Raw genomic sequence first — 15875 nt, forward strand, 5'->3', positions numbered from 1 at the left:
GTCGCCTGAGGCCCGGGTTGACCGCCGAGCAGGTGATCGGCGACATGTTCGCCAACCAGGACCGCAACAAAGATGGCCGCATTACGGCAGACGAGCTCAAGCTGAAGGTGGACGAGGACAAAGAGCGCCAACAAGCGCAGCATGACGAGTTGTGATGGCGGCCCCGACCCAATTCCTCGTCTCAGGGACAAAAAAAAAGGACACAAGAGACTTCTACAGTTTGTTTATGTAACTTTTAGCTGGGGGGGGCGGATCTGGTGTTCTTTTTGGGGGGGGGGGCTAGACAAACAAGCACCTTGTTTTGAAACATTCCCAGCTTTATAGCCATGCTAAGCTATCACAAAGGTAAGTGAATAGCACAATACAAAATAACTACAGTAGCGTTGTCCCTTGAACTCACCAAATGTTCCAACCCCCCCTCACCCCCCCCAAAAAGATACTATTTTCAATAAATAATGACCTTTTCACCTGAGTGTAACAGTCACTGCTTTAAAAAAACATCCATTGTATTTAAGAGTAATTACTAATAGTAATATTAGTAACTAATACCGCAATTAATTAAGTTAGCTACCAGTGAGAGTAAACGCAACAGTATGGACCTTCTACACCAGGGGTGGGCAAACTACGGTTCGGGGGCCACATGCGGTACACCAAATGTTTGAATCCGGCCCGCCAGTTGCTTTCTAATTTTTTCAACTTTTTACATACAAACTAGCACAACATGACTCGGAAGTCTTAATTAGTTAAAAACAACAAAAGTGTCAAATTAAATGACATAGTTTGATGTGATGAGAAGATACAGCTGATAGTATAACACTTTTACAAATAAAATTTGACATAATTAAGCATAAATTTTTTTTGCCCCAAACCAGACAATTTTGTTAACTCAATGCGGCCCACGAGTCGAAATATTTGCCCGCCCCTGTTGTACACAAACATGCTAAAAGTTACTTAGCACCAGATCATCCTTGAACAGTGACACAAATGACACAAGTCTTCATAGACGATACATAAAAGTGCCTAAAACAGAATACAGTACAGTACAGTCACCCCTCCTTTAGAACTTATTTACTTCCACAGTTCCGAGTTAGTTCGGAGTTAAATGAATTTCCGTGGGATTTAAAACCTGTTTTGAAACTTTCGAAATACAATTTTTAACATTAGCGCCGTGTAGACATGAAATAACACCGCTATAGTCACCTTTACTCATAGACTCATAAATGTAAACTTACCACTTCCACACACATTGGGAGGATAACTTTGTGTTAAGGTAATATCAATATTTTGTGTCATTACTGCTGCCGAGTGGCAATAATACTACATATCACCTATATTGCGATATCTTCTGACTAATAATAAAAAAACACAATCTAGCGGTGATTAATTTCGGTAACGCCCCCATTTGATTGATAATCCAGCCGTGACATTAGGAGGGGTGACTGTACATGTACACTTTTAAAGCTAACACTGATTACATTTTATTTAACAATGGGAGTCTTAGCTGAAAGTGACAAGTGTGTTAACATTAACATTGTGTTATGAAGCTATTAAAAATTATTAGATTTTAAATTTTTATAAAAGGAAAAAAAAAATCCACAAACAGATCAAATTTTTAAAAGTGCAGCCTGAGTTAGTCGCATCTGTAAAAATGGAATTTGGATTAAATTATGAATAATGAAAGATTTGTGAAGGAGTAGTGGTCATGTTTTCAGCGGTGACTCCATTGTTAAATTTGAATTAACTTTGTTGCTCATTGACAAATTGGGATTTCTATTTTTTTTTTTTTTTTTTTAGCTATGACGCTTCTATTTAGCGTGCCACATTGTCACCATGGTAACGTGGGACTTGCATGAAAGCTCAAATATTCCCTGAGGTGAAAGTGAAAGTAATAAGTCCTGCTCGTCTTACTTGTTGTCGCATGATGACGTGACAAACTTGAGGATGGCGTTGGGGACGTCCATCGTCTCGTCCTTCGTCAGCACGATGTCAAAGGAGTTGACGTACGACTCCCTCCTCTCGTCCACCTGAGAGTGGAGGTGCATGTTAGTAAGTGGACAAGTGTATAACGCGATGATGGTGATGTCACCTGGTCATTGAGGAAGCCCACTGTGAGGACGTTACGGGGATTGGACACCCCGGCTGCCATGTTGAGGTCTCCAAGGGAGTCTCCTAGCAACAGCACGTTGGGGCGAGCCTGAAGTTTTGGGACCCGGGCAGCGAGCGACAGAGCTCCTTGACTCTTGTTGAAGGTGTGGATCAGCTGACCTTTGAAGGCTCGGAGGACGCCCTGATGGATGCCACAACTCATGACAAATCAGTTTTATTCCAGGTGCTAATGCTAACCAAATATTGTGTTTGTATTACAGGGAACTCACAGTGTGGTCAAAGTCCATGTAGTTGGAGATGACGTGGATATTCGGATGGAAGATGTGGTTCTGGCGGATCATTTCCTCCAGGACATCGCCGACCCCACCGGAGAAGATCAGCAGAGGAATATTCTGATCGGCAAGACAGTCAAAGAAGATTTTACAGCCGTCCCTGAAGAGATGTTCAGCAGAAGAACCAAGATGGAAAACAGGGAAAGAATTGAAAACATGCAAGGTCTTCTTATTGGTGGAATTTCTTACCTGAGCATGGAGGTGGACTCTCGGACAGCCTGAGCAAGACGATCCTTCCTGATCTTCTGGTCAACCAGGAGCTGGTGAACTTTGGTCCACCTTCACAAAGAAAACGAAGATTCTAATATCGCCATATGACCATAATGGTGAGACATTATTACCAGTGTTTGACACCTACCACTCCACCATGAAGGGCAACTTCTCCTCAACAGTCCGGTTGGTGTCGATCTCGATGGGATAATATGTGCTCAGAAGCTCCCTCATCTGGAAGAAACAAGAATGTCAAGAGTAATAACTTTGATGCTTTTTTATTGTATTTTTTACATGTATGTGTATGTATGTATGTGCATATACACATGTTGATTTTGAAAAAAACGTAAGGGGTTAGTATGTCGTTTTTTTCATTTTTTCAACTTGCTTTTAAAGCCCTTTTCTGTCAAAAATAAAAGTGGAAACCTCACACACACTCACCAGGGGGGCCAGTTGCATCCAAAAATGGCATAAAAAGCCAGATTTTGAATTTGATGATTTTTGAAAAAAACGTAAGGGGTTAGTATGGCGTTTTTTTCAGTTTTTTCAACTTGCTGAAAATGCACTTTTCTGGTCAAAAAGACACCAGAAACCTCACACACACTCACCAGGGGGCCCAGAAGCATCCAAAAATGGCATAAAATGCCAGATTTTGAATTTGGTGATTTTTGAAAAAAGCGTAAGGGGTTAGTATGTCGTTTTTTTCATTTTTTCAACTTGCTGAAAATGCACTTTTCTGGTCAAAAAGACACCAGAAACCTCACACACACTCACCAGGGGGCCCAGAAGCATCCAAAAATGGCATAAATTGCCAGATTTTGAATTTGATGATTTTTGAAAAAAACGTAAGGGGTTAGTATGGCGTTTTTTTCATTTTTTCAACTTAGTAAAAATGCACTTTTCTGGTCAAAAAAACACCAGAAACCTCACACACACTCACCAGGGGGCCCAGAAGCATCGAAAAATGGCATAAAATGCCAGATTTTGAATTTGACGATTTTTGAAAAAAACGTAAGTATGTCGTTTTTTTCAGTTTTTTCAACTTGCTGAAAATGCACTTTTCTGGTCAAAAAAACACCAGAAACCTCACACACACTCACCAGGGGGCCCAGAGGCACCCAAAAAGCGCATAAAACGCCAGTATTTCAGGGCGTTGATTTTTGAAAAAAAACGTAAGGGGTTAGTATGTCGTTTTTTTCATTTTTTCAACTTGCTGAAAATGCACTTTTCTGGTCAAAAAGACACCAGAAACCTCACACACACTCACCAGGGGGCCCAGAAGCACCCAAAAAGTGCATAAAACGGCAGTATTCTGGGCGTTGATTTTTGAAAAAAAAACGTAAGGGGTTAGTATGTCGTTTTTTTCAATTTTTCAACTTGCTGAAAATGCACTTTTCTGGTGAAAAAAACACCAGAAACCTCACACACACTCACCAGGGGGCCCAGAAGCACCCAAAAAGTGCATAAAACGGCAGTATTCAGGGCGTTGATTTTTGAAAAAAAACGTAAGGGGTTAGTATGTCGTTTTTTTTCATTTTTTCAAAGTTCTGAAAATGCACTTTTCTGATCAAAAAAACACCAGAAACCTCACACACACTCACCAGGGGGCCCAGAAGCACCCAAAAAGTGCATAAAACGTCAGTATTCAGGGCGTTGCTTTTTGAAAAAAAACGTAAGGGGTTAGTATGTCGTTTTTTTTCATTTTTTCAAAGTGCTGAAAATGCACTTTTCTGATCAAAAAAACACCAGAAACCTCACACACACTCACCAGGGGGCCCAGAAGCACCCCAAAAGGGCATAAAACGCCAGTATTTCAGGGCGTTGATTTTTGAAAAAAAACGTAAGGGGTTAGTATGTCGTTTTTTTCAATTTTTCAACTTGCTGAAAATGCACTTTTCGGGTCAAAAAGACACCAGAAACCTCACACACACTCACCAGGGGGCCCAGAAGCACCCAAAAAGCGCATAAAACGCCAGTATTCAGGGCGTTGATTTTTGAAAAAAAACGTAAGGGGTTAGTATGTCGTTTTTTTCATTTTTTCAACTTGCTGAAAATGCACTTTTCTGGTGAAAAAAACACCAGAAACCTCACACACACTCACCAGGGGGCCCAGAAGCACCCAAAAAGTGCATAAAACGGCAGTATTCAGGGCGTTGATTTTTGAAAAAAAACGTAAGGGGTTAGTATGTCGTTTTTTTTCATTTTTTCAAAGTGCTGAAAATGCACTTTTCTGATCAAAAAAACACCAGAAACCTCACACACACTCACCAGGGGGCCCAGAAGCACCCAAAAAGTGCATAAAACGGCAGTATTCAGGGCGTTGCTTTTTGAAAAAAAACGTAAGGGGTTAGTATGTCGTTTTTTTTCATTTTTTCAAAGTGCTGAAAATGCACTTTTCTGATCAAAAAAACACCAGAAACCTCACACACACTCACCAGGGGGCCCAGAAGCACCCCAAAAGGGCATAAAACGCCAGTATTTCAGGGCGTTGATTTTTGAAAAAAAACGTAAGGGGTTAGTATGTCGTTTTTTTCAATTTTTCAACTTGCTGAAAATGCACTTTTCTGGTCAAAAAGACACCAGAAACCTCACACACACTCACCAGGGGGCCCAGAAGCACCCAAAAAGCGCATAAAACGCCAGTATTCAGGGCGTTGATTTTTGAAAAAAAACGTAAGGGGTTAGTATGTCGTTTTTTTTCATTTTTTCAAAGTGCTGAAAATGCACTTTTCTGGTCAAAAAACCACCAGAAACCTCACACACACTCACCAGGGGGCCCAGAAGCACCCCAAAAGGGCATAAAACGCCAGTATTTCAGGGCGTTGATTTTTGAAAAAAAACGTAAGGGGTTAGTATGTCGTTTTTTTTCATTTTTTCAACTTGCTGAAAATGCACTTTTCTGGTGAAAAAAACACCAGAAACCTCACACACACTCACCAGGGGGCCCAGAAGCACCCAAAAAGCGCATAAAACGCCAGTATTCAGGGCGTTGATTTTTGAAAAAAAACGTAAGGGGTTAGTATGTCGTTTTTTTCATTTTTTCAACTTGCTGAAAATGCACTTTTCTGGTGAAAAAAACACCAGAAACCTCACACACACTCACCAGGGGGCCCAGAAGCACCCAAAAAGTGCATAAAACGGCAGTATTCAGGGCGTTGATTTTTGAAAAAAAACGTAAGGGGTTAGTATGTCGTTTTTTTCATTTTTTCAACTTGCTGAAAATGCACTTTTCTGGTGAAAAAAACACCAGAAACCTCACACACACTCACCAGGGGGCCCAGAAGCACCCAAAAAGCGCATAAAACGCCAGTATTCAGGGCGTTGATTTTTGAAAAAAAACGTAAGGGGTTAGTATGTCGTTTTTTTCATTTTTTTCAACTTGCTGAAAATGCACTTTTCTGGTGAAAAAAACACCAGAAACCTCACACACACTCACCAGGGGGCCCAGAAGCACCCAAAAAGTGCATAAAACGGCAGTATTCAGGGCGTTGATTTTTGGAAAAAAAAACGTAAGGGGTTAGTATGTCGTTTTTTTTCATTTTTTCAAAGTGCTGAAAATGCACTTTTCTGATCAAAAAAACACCAGAAACCTCACACACACTCACCAGGGGGCCCAGAAGCACCCCAAAAGGGCATAAAACGCCAGTATTTCAGGGCGTTGATTTTTGAAAAAAAACGTAAGGGGTTAGTATGTCGTTTTTTTCAATTTTTCAACTTGCTGAAAATGCACTTTTCTGGTCAAAAAGACACCAGAAACCTCACACACACTCACCAGGGGGCCCAGAAGCACCCAAAAAGCGCATAAAACGCCAGTATTCAGGGCGTTGATTTTTGGAAAAAAAACGTAAGGGGTTAGTATGTCGTTTTTTTCATTTTTTCAACTTGCTGAAAATGCACTTTTCTGGTGAAAAAAACACCAGAAACCTCACACACACTCACCAGGGGGCCCAGAAGCACCCAAAAAGTGCATAAAACGGCAGTATTCAGGGCGTTGATTTTTGAAAAAAAACGTAAGGGGTTAGTATGTCGTTTTTTTTTCATTTTTTCAAAGTGCTGAAAATGCACTTTTCTGGTCAAAAAACCACCAGAAACCTCACACACACTCACCAGGGGGCCCAGAAGCACCCCAAAAGGGCATAAAACGCCAGTATTCAGGGCGTTGATTTTTGAAAAAAAACGTAAGGGGTTAGTATGTCGTTTTTTTCATTTTTTCAACTTGCTGAAAATGCACTTTTCTGGTGAAAAAAACACCAGAAACCTCACACACACTCACCAGGGGGCCCAGAAGCACCCAAAAAGTGCATAAAACGGCAGTATTCAGGGCGTTGATTTTTGGAAAAAAAAACGTAAGGGGTTAGTATGTCGTTTTTTTTCATTTTTTCAAAGTGCTGAAAATGCACTTTTCTGATCAAAAAAACACCAGAAACCTCACACACACTCACCAGGGGGCCCAGAAGCACCCCAAAAGGGCATAAAACGCCAGTATTTCAGGGCGTTGATTTTTGAAAAAAAACGTAAGGGGTTAGTATGTCGTTTTTTTCAATTTTTCAACTTGCTGAAAATGCACTTTTCTGGTCAAAAAGACACCAGAAACCTCACACACACTCACCAGGGGGCCCAGAAGCACCCAAAAAGCGCATAAAACGCCAGTATTCAGGGCGTTGATTTTTGAAAAAAAACGTAAGGGGTTAGTATGTCGTTTTTTTCATTTTTTCAACTTGCTGAAAATGCACTTTTCTGGTGAAAAAAACACCAGAAACCTCACACACACTCACCAGGGGGCCCAGAAGCACCCAAAAAGCGCATAAAACGCCAGTATTCAGTGCGTTGATTTTTGAAAAAAAACGTAAGGGGTTAGTATGTCGTTTTTTTCATTTTTTCAACTTGCTGAAAATGCACTTTTCTGGTGAAAAAAACACCAGAAACCTCACACACACTCACCAGGGGGCCCAGAAGCACCCAAAAAGTGCATAAAACGGCAGTATTCAGGGCGTTGATTTTTGGAAAAAAAAACGTAAGGGGTTAGTATGTCGTTTTTTTTCATTTTTTCAAAGTGCTGAAAATGCACTTTTCTGATCAAAAAAACACCAGAAACCTCACACACACTCACCAGGGGGCCCAGAAGCACCCCAAAAGGGCATAAAACGCCAGTATTTCAGGGCGTTGATTTTTGAAAAAAAACGTAAGGGGTTAGTATGTCGTTTTTTTCAATTTTTCAACTTGCTGAAAATGCACTTTTCTGGTCAAAAAGACACCAGAAACCTCACACACACTCACCAGGGGGCCCAGAAGCACCCAAAAAGCGCATAAAACGGCAGTATTCAGGGCGTTGATTTTTGAAAAAAAACGTAAGGGGTTAGTATGTCGTTTTTTTCATTTTTTCAACTTGCTGAAAATGCACTTTTCTGGTGAAAAAAACACCAGAAACCTCACACACACTCACCAGGGGGCCCAGAAGCACCCAAAAAGCGCATAAAACGCCAGTATTCAGTGCGTTGATTTTTGAAAAAAAACGTAAGGGGTTAGTATGTCGTTTTTTTCATTTTTTCAACTTGCTGAAAATGCACTTTTCTGGTGAAAAAAACACCAGAAACCTCACACACACTCACCAGGGGGCCCAGAAGCACCCAAAAAGTGCATAAAACGGCAGTATTCAGGGCGTTGATTTTTGGAAAAAAAACGTAAGGGGTTAGTATGTCGTTTTTTTTCATTTTTTCAAAGTGCTGAAAATGCACTTTTCTGATCAAAAAAACACCAGAAACCTCACACACACTCACCAGGGGGCCCAGAAGCACCCCAAAAGGGCATAAAACGCCAGTATTTCAGGGCGTTGATTTTTGAAAAAAAACGTAAGGGGTTAGTATGTCGTTTTTTTTCATTTTTTCAACTTGCTGAAAATGCACTTTTCTGGTGAAAAAAACACCAGAAACCTCACACACACTCACCAGGGGGCCCAGAAGCACCCAAAAAGCGCATAAAACGCCAGTATTCAGGGCGTTGATTTTTGGAAAAAAAACGTAAGGGGTTAGTATGTCGTTTTTTTTCATTTTTTCAAAGTGCTGAAAATGCACTTTTCTGATCAAAAAAACACCAGAAACCTCACACACACTCACCAGGGGGCCCAGAAGCACCCCAAAAGGGCATAAAACGCCAGTATTTCAGGGCGTTGATTTTTGAAAAAAAACGTAAGGGGTTAGTATGTCGTTTTTTTTCATTTTTTCAAAGTGCTGAAAATGCACTTTTCTGATCAAAAAAACACCAGAAACCTCACACACACTCACCAGGGGGCCCAGAAGCACCCCAAAAGGGCATAAAACGCCAGTATTTCAGGGCGTTGATTTTTGAAAAAAAACGTAAGGGGTTAGTATGTCGTTTTTTTCATTTTTTCAACTTGCTGAAAATGCACTTTTCTGGTGAAAAAAACACCAGAAACCTCACACACACTCACCAGGGGGCCCAGAAGCACCCAAAAAGTGCATAAAACGGCAGTATTCAGGGCGTTGATTTTTGGAAAAAAAACGTAAGGGGTTAGTATGTCGTTTTTTTTCATTTTTTCAAAGTGCTGAAAATGCACTTTTCTGATCAAAAAAACACCAGAAACCTCACACACACTCACCAGGGGGCCCAGAAGCACCCCAAAAGGGCATAAAACGCCAGTATTTCAGGGCGTTGATTTTTGAAAAAAAACGTAAGGGGTTAGTATGTCGTTTTTTTCAATTTTTCAACTTGCTGAAAATGCACTTTTCTGGTCAAAAAGACACCAGAAACCTCACACACACTCACCAGGGGGCCCAGAAGCACCCAAAAAGCGCATAAAACGCCAGTATTCAGGGCGTTGATTTTTGAAAAAAAACGTAAGGGGTTAGTATGTCGTTTTTTTCATTTTTTCAACTTGCTGAAAATGCACTTTTCTGGTGAAAAAAACACCAGAAACCTCACACACACTCACCAGGGGGCCCAGAAGCACCCAAAAAGCGCATAAAACGCCAGTATTCAGGGCGTTGATTTTTGAAAAAAAACGTAAGGGGTTAGTATGTCGTTTTTTTCATTTTTTCAACTTGCTGAAAATGCACTTTTCTGGTGAAAAAAACACCAGAAACCTCACACACACTCACCAGGGGGCCCAGAAGCACCCAAAAAGCGCATAAAACGCCAGTATTCAGGGCGTTGATTTTTGGAAAAAAAACGTAAGGGGTTAGTATGTCGTTTTTTTTCATTTTTTCAAAGTGCTGAAAATGCACTTTTCTGATCAAAAAAACACCAGAAACCTCACACACACTCACCAGGGGGCCCAGAAGCACCCCAAAAGGGCATAAAACGCCAGTATTTCAGGGCGTTGATTTTTGAAAAAAAACGTAAGGGGTTAGTATGTCGTTTTTTTTCATTTTTTCAAAGTGCTGAAAATGCACTTTTCTGATCAAAAAAACACCAGAAACCTCACACACACTCACCAGGGGGCCCAGAAGCACCCCAAAAGGGCATAAAACGCCAGTATTTCAGGGCGTTGATTTTTGAAAAAAAACGTAAGGGGTTAGTATGTCGTTTTTTTCATTTTTTCAACTTGCTGAAAATGCACTTTTCTGGTGAAAAAAACACCAGAAACCTCACACACACTCACCAGGGGGCCCAGAAGCACCCAAAAAGTGCATAAAACGGCAGTATTCAGGGCGTTGATTTTTGGAAAAAAAACGTAAGGGGTTAGTATGTCGTTTTTTTTCATTTTTTCAAAGTGCTGAAAATGCACTTTTCTGATCAAAAAAACACCAGAAACCTCACACACACTCACCAGGGGGCCCAGAAGCACCCCAAAAGGGCATAAAACGCCAGTATTTCAGGGCGTTGATTTTTGAAAAAAAACGTAAGGGGTTAGTATGTCGTTTTTTTCAATTTTTCAACTTGCTGAAAATGCACTTTTCTGGTCAAAAAGACACCAGAAACCTCACACACACTCACCAGGGGGCCCAGAAGCACCCAAAAAGCGCATAAAACGCCAGTATTCAGGGCGTTGATTTTTGAAAAAAAACGTAAGGGGTTAGTATGTCGTTTTTTTCATTTTTTCAACTTGCTGAAAATGCACTTTTCTGGTGAAAAAAACACCAGAAACCTCACACACACTCACCAGGGGGCCCAGAAGCACCCAAAAAGTGCATAAAACGGCAGTATTCAGGGCGTTGATTTTTGGAAAAAAAACGTAAGGGGTTACTATGTCGTTTTTTTCATTTTTTCAACTTGCTGAAAATGCACTTTTCTGGTCAAAAAGACACCAGAAACCTCACACACACTCACCAGGGGGCCCAGAAGCATCGAAAAATGGCATAAAATGCCAGATTTTGAATTTGATGATTTTTGAAAAAAACGTAAGGGGTTAGTATGGCGTTTTTTTTCATTTTTTTCAACTTGTTTAAAATGCACTTTTCTGGTCAAAAAAACACCAGAAACCTCACACACACTCACCAGGGGGCCCAGAGGCACCCAAAAAGCGCATAAAACGCCAGTATTTCAGGGCGTTGATTTTTGAAAAAAAAACGTAAGGGGTTAGTATGTCGTTTTTTTTCATTTTTTCAACTTGCTGAAAATGCACTTTTCTGTCAAAAATAAAAGTGGAAACCTCACACACACTCAACAGGAGGCCCAGAAGCACCCAAAAAGCGCATAAAACGCCAGTGTTTGAGGGCGTTGATTTTTGAAAAAAAACGTAAGGGGTTAGTATGTCGTTTTTTTTCCATTTTTTCAACTTAGTAAAAATGCACTTTTCTGGTCAAAAGAACACCAGAAACCTCACACACACTCAACAGGGGACCCAGAAGCATCCAAAAATGGCATAAAATGCCAGATTTTGAATTTGATGATTTTTGAAAAAAACGTAAGGGGTTAGTATGGCGTTTTTTTCAGTTTTTTCAACTTGCTGAAAATGCACTTTTCTGGTAAAAAAGACACCAGAAACCTCACACACACTCACCAGGGGGCCCAGAAGCACCCAAAAAGCGCATAAAACGCCAGTGTTTGAGGGCGTTGATTTTTGAAAAAAAACGTAAGGGGTTAGTATGTCGTTTTTTTCATTTTTTCAACTTGTTTAAAATGCACTTTTCTGTCAAAAATAAAAGTGGAAACCTCACACACACTCAACAGGGGGCCCAGAAGCATCGAAAAATGGCATTAAATGCCAGATTTTGAATTTGATGATTTTTGAAAAAAACGTAAGGGGTTAGTATGGCGTTTTTTTCAACTTGCTGAAAATGCACTTTTCTGGTCGAAAAAACAAAGGAAACCTCACACACACTCACCAGGGGGCCCAGAAGCATCCAAAAATGGCATAAAAAGCCAGATTTTGAATTTGATGATTTTTGAAAAAAACGTAAGGGGTTAGTATGTCGTTTTTTTCATTTTTTTCAACTTGTTTAAAATGCACTTTTCTGGTCAAAAAGACACCAGAAACGTCACACACACTCACCAGGGGGCCCAGAAGCATCCAAAAATGGCATAAAACGCCAGTATTTCAGGGCGTTGATTTTTGAAAAAAAACGTAAGGGGTTAGTATGGCGTTTTTTTCAGTTTTTTCAACTTGCTGAAAATGCACTTTTCTGGTCAAAAAGACACCAGGAACCTCACACACACTCACCAGGGGGCCCAGAAGCATCAAAAAATGGCATAAAATGCCAGATTTTGAATTTGATAATTTTTGAAAAAAACGTAAGGGGTTAGTATGGCGTTTTTTTCATTTTTTCAACTTAGTAAAAATGCACTTTTCTGGTCAAAAATAAAAGTGGAAACCTCACACACACTCAACAGGGGGCCCAGAAGCATCCAAAAATGGCATAAAATGCCAGATTTTGAATTTGATGATTTTTGAAAAAAACGTAAGGGGTTAGTATGGCGTTTTTTTTCATTTTTTTCAACTAGTTTCTAATGCACTTTTCTGGTCAAAAAAACAAAGGAAACCTCACACACACTCAACAGGGGGCCCAGAAGCATCGAAAAATGGCATAAAATGCAAGATTTTGAATTTGATGATTTTTGAAAAAAACGTAAGGGGTATGCCGTTTTTTTCATTTTTTTCAACTTGCTTTTAAAGCACTTTTCTGTCAAAAATAAAAGTGGAAACCACACACACACTCAACAGAGGGCTCAGAAGTATCCAAAAATGGCATAAAATGCCATAGTTTGAGGGTGGTGCCATTGGTAGCGAAGCAATGACAATGTTAATACTCATTGTACATCCAGAGATTTACATATTTTTTACCCAAAGCCAAAGAGCACACTGTGTGTAAATTGACTTAAGTCTATGGTATATAAGATAAAAATTTGTAATGACCTTTTTGCCACATTCTTCATCAACCAACAGCCGGTTGTCCAGGATGTCTGCAGGTAAAAAGAGCAACACCATAAACCATTCCAAATACGGAGTTCAGCATGTCTAATTTATGTTACCACAGCTAACAGTTGTCTTCCTTACTGTGAGTGGTGGGGACTCTCTTGCCATTGTGGGCGAATTTGGTCAGCGTCATGTCAAAGTCAGAAATAACCTGAGGAAATACAACGTATGAAGTTCAAACTATATTTCAGTCACATTGAGTAAGAAAGTTCACACACATGAAGACTGCCGGCGCCTTCTTGCTGCAAGGCGTGAAGCGTCTTCTCCACTCGACGACGCTCCCTGATCAGCACTGAGCTCTTACACAGCTCTGACATCATCTGAAATGAATAACAACATATTGCATTTGGGAATGTGTAGTACCAGTCATGGGAATAACGGAGTTTAAAATAACGTCATTACTTTTTTCTGTAACTAATTACTTAAAATTACTAAAGTAAAATTAAAAATTAATTTAATTTTTAAAAATTAAATTAAAAATTTAATTAATAAAATTAAATTATTTAAATTAATTAAAAAGTAAAATTGCATCTTCGGCCAATCAGAGAACTTGGGTGGGCGGGTGTTTAGAGCACATAAGCAATGAAAATTGGCTAAGGTTTAGTAAGATTGCCTTTTCAGCCAATCAGAGACCTTGGATGGGCGGGTATTTAGAGCACGTCCATTGAGAGATGAGTGAGGAGGACTCTAGTGAGAAGACAGTGTTTACCAAATGGAAGTACTACTACTACTACTACTACTACTTTAACCTCGTTGATGTTAAAGGTAAAATGTACATTATGTATCCAAAAAAAACTTTGTCCATGTCTTGTGTGTGCAACTCAAACCCCCTCTATAATGGTACCCGTCTTTGCTGTGGGGGCAATAGTTACTTTTACTATGGTACCCATTATGTCATTGTACGGTCATATCACCTTGTACTTTGGTACGAGGTGCATTATAAAAAAAACAAACAAAAAAAAAAAACCTTAAACTGTATAATGGAAAGCAGGAAGTGAACAAATGTAACAGTTATTGATTGTAAAATACTAGATGGAGGGGTAGGATTTAATGAGCTTTGCTTCTTCCTACTCCTTTTGGACATGTGGAACTGTGAACTGATTATGGGATGCACTCAATCGTAATCTGATGCATGTTCAAATGAAATAAAACCATTACCATTACCGGTAACTAATTACTTTTGCAGTGGAGTAACTCAGTAACTAATTACTTTTTTAAAGTAACATGCCCAAAACTGTGTAGTACTAATAGAGATACAGGAGCACTTTACACTTCAATATGTATACTATGTGTAGTTTCTGAAGGTGTGGATTTTCACAGGGTAACCCATTACTGTTATTGAGTACTTATCGGAAGTAAAATATTCATCCCATTTCCAAATATTGTCTCTTTTTAATTGTGAACTGCAACCACTTAAGTTAACGAGAGAGGGGGTGGGGCACCATTGATATACATTGACTCTCTCCACTCCAAGTGGACAGTTAAGTAAAGTATCATTAAAGTATACTGCAAAGCGTACCACAACCAGTGTATGAGACATTTTATCCGCCTCACCTGAAGTTTGTTGGGCTGTGGAGGATACATTTCCAGAAGAGTTCGTACCGGTGTGGAGAGCCACGCCATTTTGTACACCTGGAAACACGAGGCGTTGCTTTGTCAATTTCGGTCATTTCACCATTTTCGCCTTTTTTTCGTTACTTGTGTAATTTATAAGATGTCAAGACTTCACTTCAATAAGTGACACGATTGAGAAGCAAAGTTTTGTTTACAGGTTAGCTCAGTCGTCTAAATATTTGTTTTCACGTCACACCAACAACAATGCTAACGTGTAGTACTTCCGGGCAAAAACCGCCAAACGTTAATTCGTTAGTTTTCTATACCGTTTATCCTATCTCACACAATTAAATTTGAATGAAATTTCGTCTGCAGGTACATATTAATGTAAATTAATATACCGTATACCTTTTATCTTGTTCCATAACTCCGTTACATGAGTTTGAAAGGCTTAAAGTTGTATTTTATTTTCCAAGCACGAATATGACGTCATGTGGTCCAACACTCAATATAAATCCGATACGAAATTGAAGCCGAAGAAGTAATCTACCCAACAAGCATGAATACGAATAAAATACATACGTTATGATATTTTTAAAAATACATTTTAAGGACGTCCACATGCATTGATGGAGTGTCAGATTTTTTTCATAGCGAAAATATGCATTTTGTAATGTTACTAACAGCCGTCACTTACCCTTCTGAGCGAGAACACCGAGCTGTCGGCGATATATTTGCTTCGTTTCAGTCCAAACATCGCGTTCACATTGTGTTTACAAACGAACTGTTTATTTTTGACATGTATCAACAATACATTCAAACATCTTTGAATACGACAGCACAGCTAAAGGCCGTACGTCGGCTGTACCACTATGGGCTGTACTGTGCATTAAAGGTTCCGCATTACGTTGGTTCCGAGGTCACGTGTTCCCTGAGTTGCGATTCTGATTGGTTAGTTGAGCCAAAACAGTTGCCTGTGGGTAATTGCGGAACTTCGATAGATTAGATTTAAAACACTAGTGAGAGGGAAATGCAAAATAAATAGCATATTTAACACAAGACAGCAAAACAGAAAGGCACCAGAACTGGTTTTAGGACCATGGTATCCCTGTCCTTAATTGGTCAAAAAACTCGCCCGACCATAACACTATAGGAAATCTATGATGCATTTTGTCAAGAGTATTATGCTAGTAGCCAGAACCAACAATTCAGGCAAAATTGGTCATATCAAAGTATATGCATTCTATGATACTGAATGTGGGATTGTCATTTTCCAGTTATAAACATAAAAAAATAAAGAT

At 39.7% G+C, this 15875-nt stretch overlaps 2 protein-coding genes across 4 annotated transcripts in view; one reads left to right on the plus strand and one right to left on the minus strand.

Annotated features, from left to right (window-relative positions):
- Window positions 1-454, plus strand: part of LOC131109493 (peptidyl-prolyl cis-trans isomerase FKBP10-like) — a 22770-nt gene extending 22316 nt beyond the window's left edge. For both annotated transcript variants that reach the window (XM_058061592.1, XM_058061593.1), the window contains one exon: window positions 1-454. This exon is cut by the window's left edge and continues 40 nt beyond it. In XM_058061592.1, coding sequence (XP_057917575.1) covers window positions 1-155 — 155 coding nt within the window. In that variant the 3' untranslated portion in view covers window positions 156-454.
- LOC131109497 (7-methylguanosine phosphate-specific 5'-nucleotidase-like) lies at window positions 209-15451 on the minus strand. Of its 2 annotated transcripts, none has more exons than XM_058061596.1 (10): window positions 15272-15451; window positions 14575-14652; window positions 13239-13340; window positions 13102-13171; window positions 12961-13007; window positions 2797-2882; window positions 2628-2717; window positions 2376-2538; window positions 2087-2287; window positions 209-2024 (listed from the first exon to the last, which is right to left on the minus strand). In XM_058061596.1, the coding sequence occupies exons 1-10, from the start codon at window positions 15329-15331 to the stop codon at window positions 1905-1907; spliced, it is 1017 nt and encodes a 338-aa protein (XP_057917579.1). In that variant the 5' UTR covers window positions 15332-15451; the 3' UTR covers window positions 209-1904. The 2 variants fall into 2 exon arrangements, with proteins under 2 accessions (XP_057917579.1, XP_057917581.1); XM_058061598.1 differs by lacking the exon at window positions 15272-15451 and adding an exon at window positions 14983-15065.
- Window positions 15452-15875: the final 424 nt, after the last annotated feature.

Source organism: Doryrhamphus excisus, chromosome 22 (assembly GCF_030265055.1).
Source record: "Doryrhamphus excisus isolate RoL2022-K1 chromosome 22, RoL_Dexc_1.0, whole genome shotgun sequence".
In the NCBI taxonomy this organism is placed as follows: domain Eukaryota; kingdom Metazoa; phylum Chordata; class Actinopteri; order Syngnathiformes; family Syngnathidae; genus Doryrhamphus; species Doryrhamphus excisus.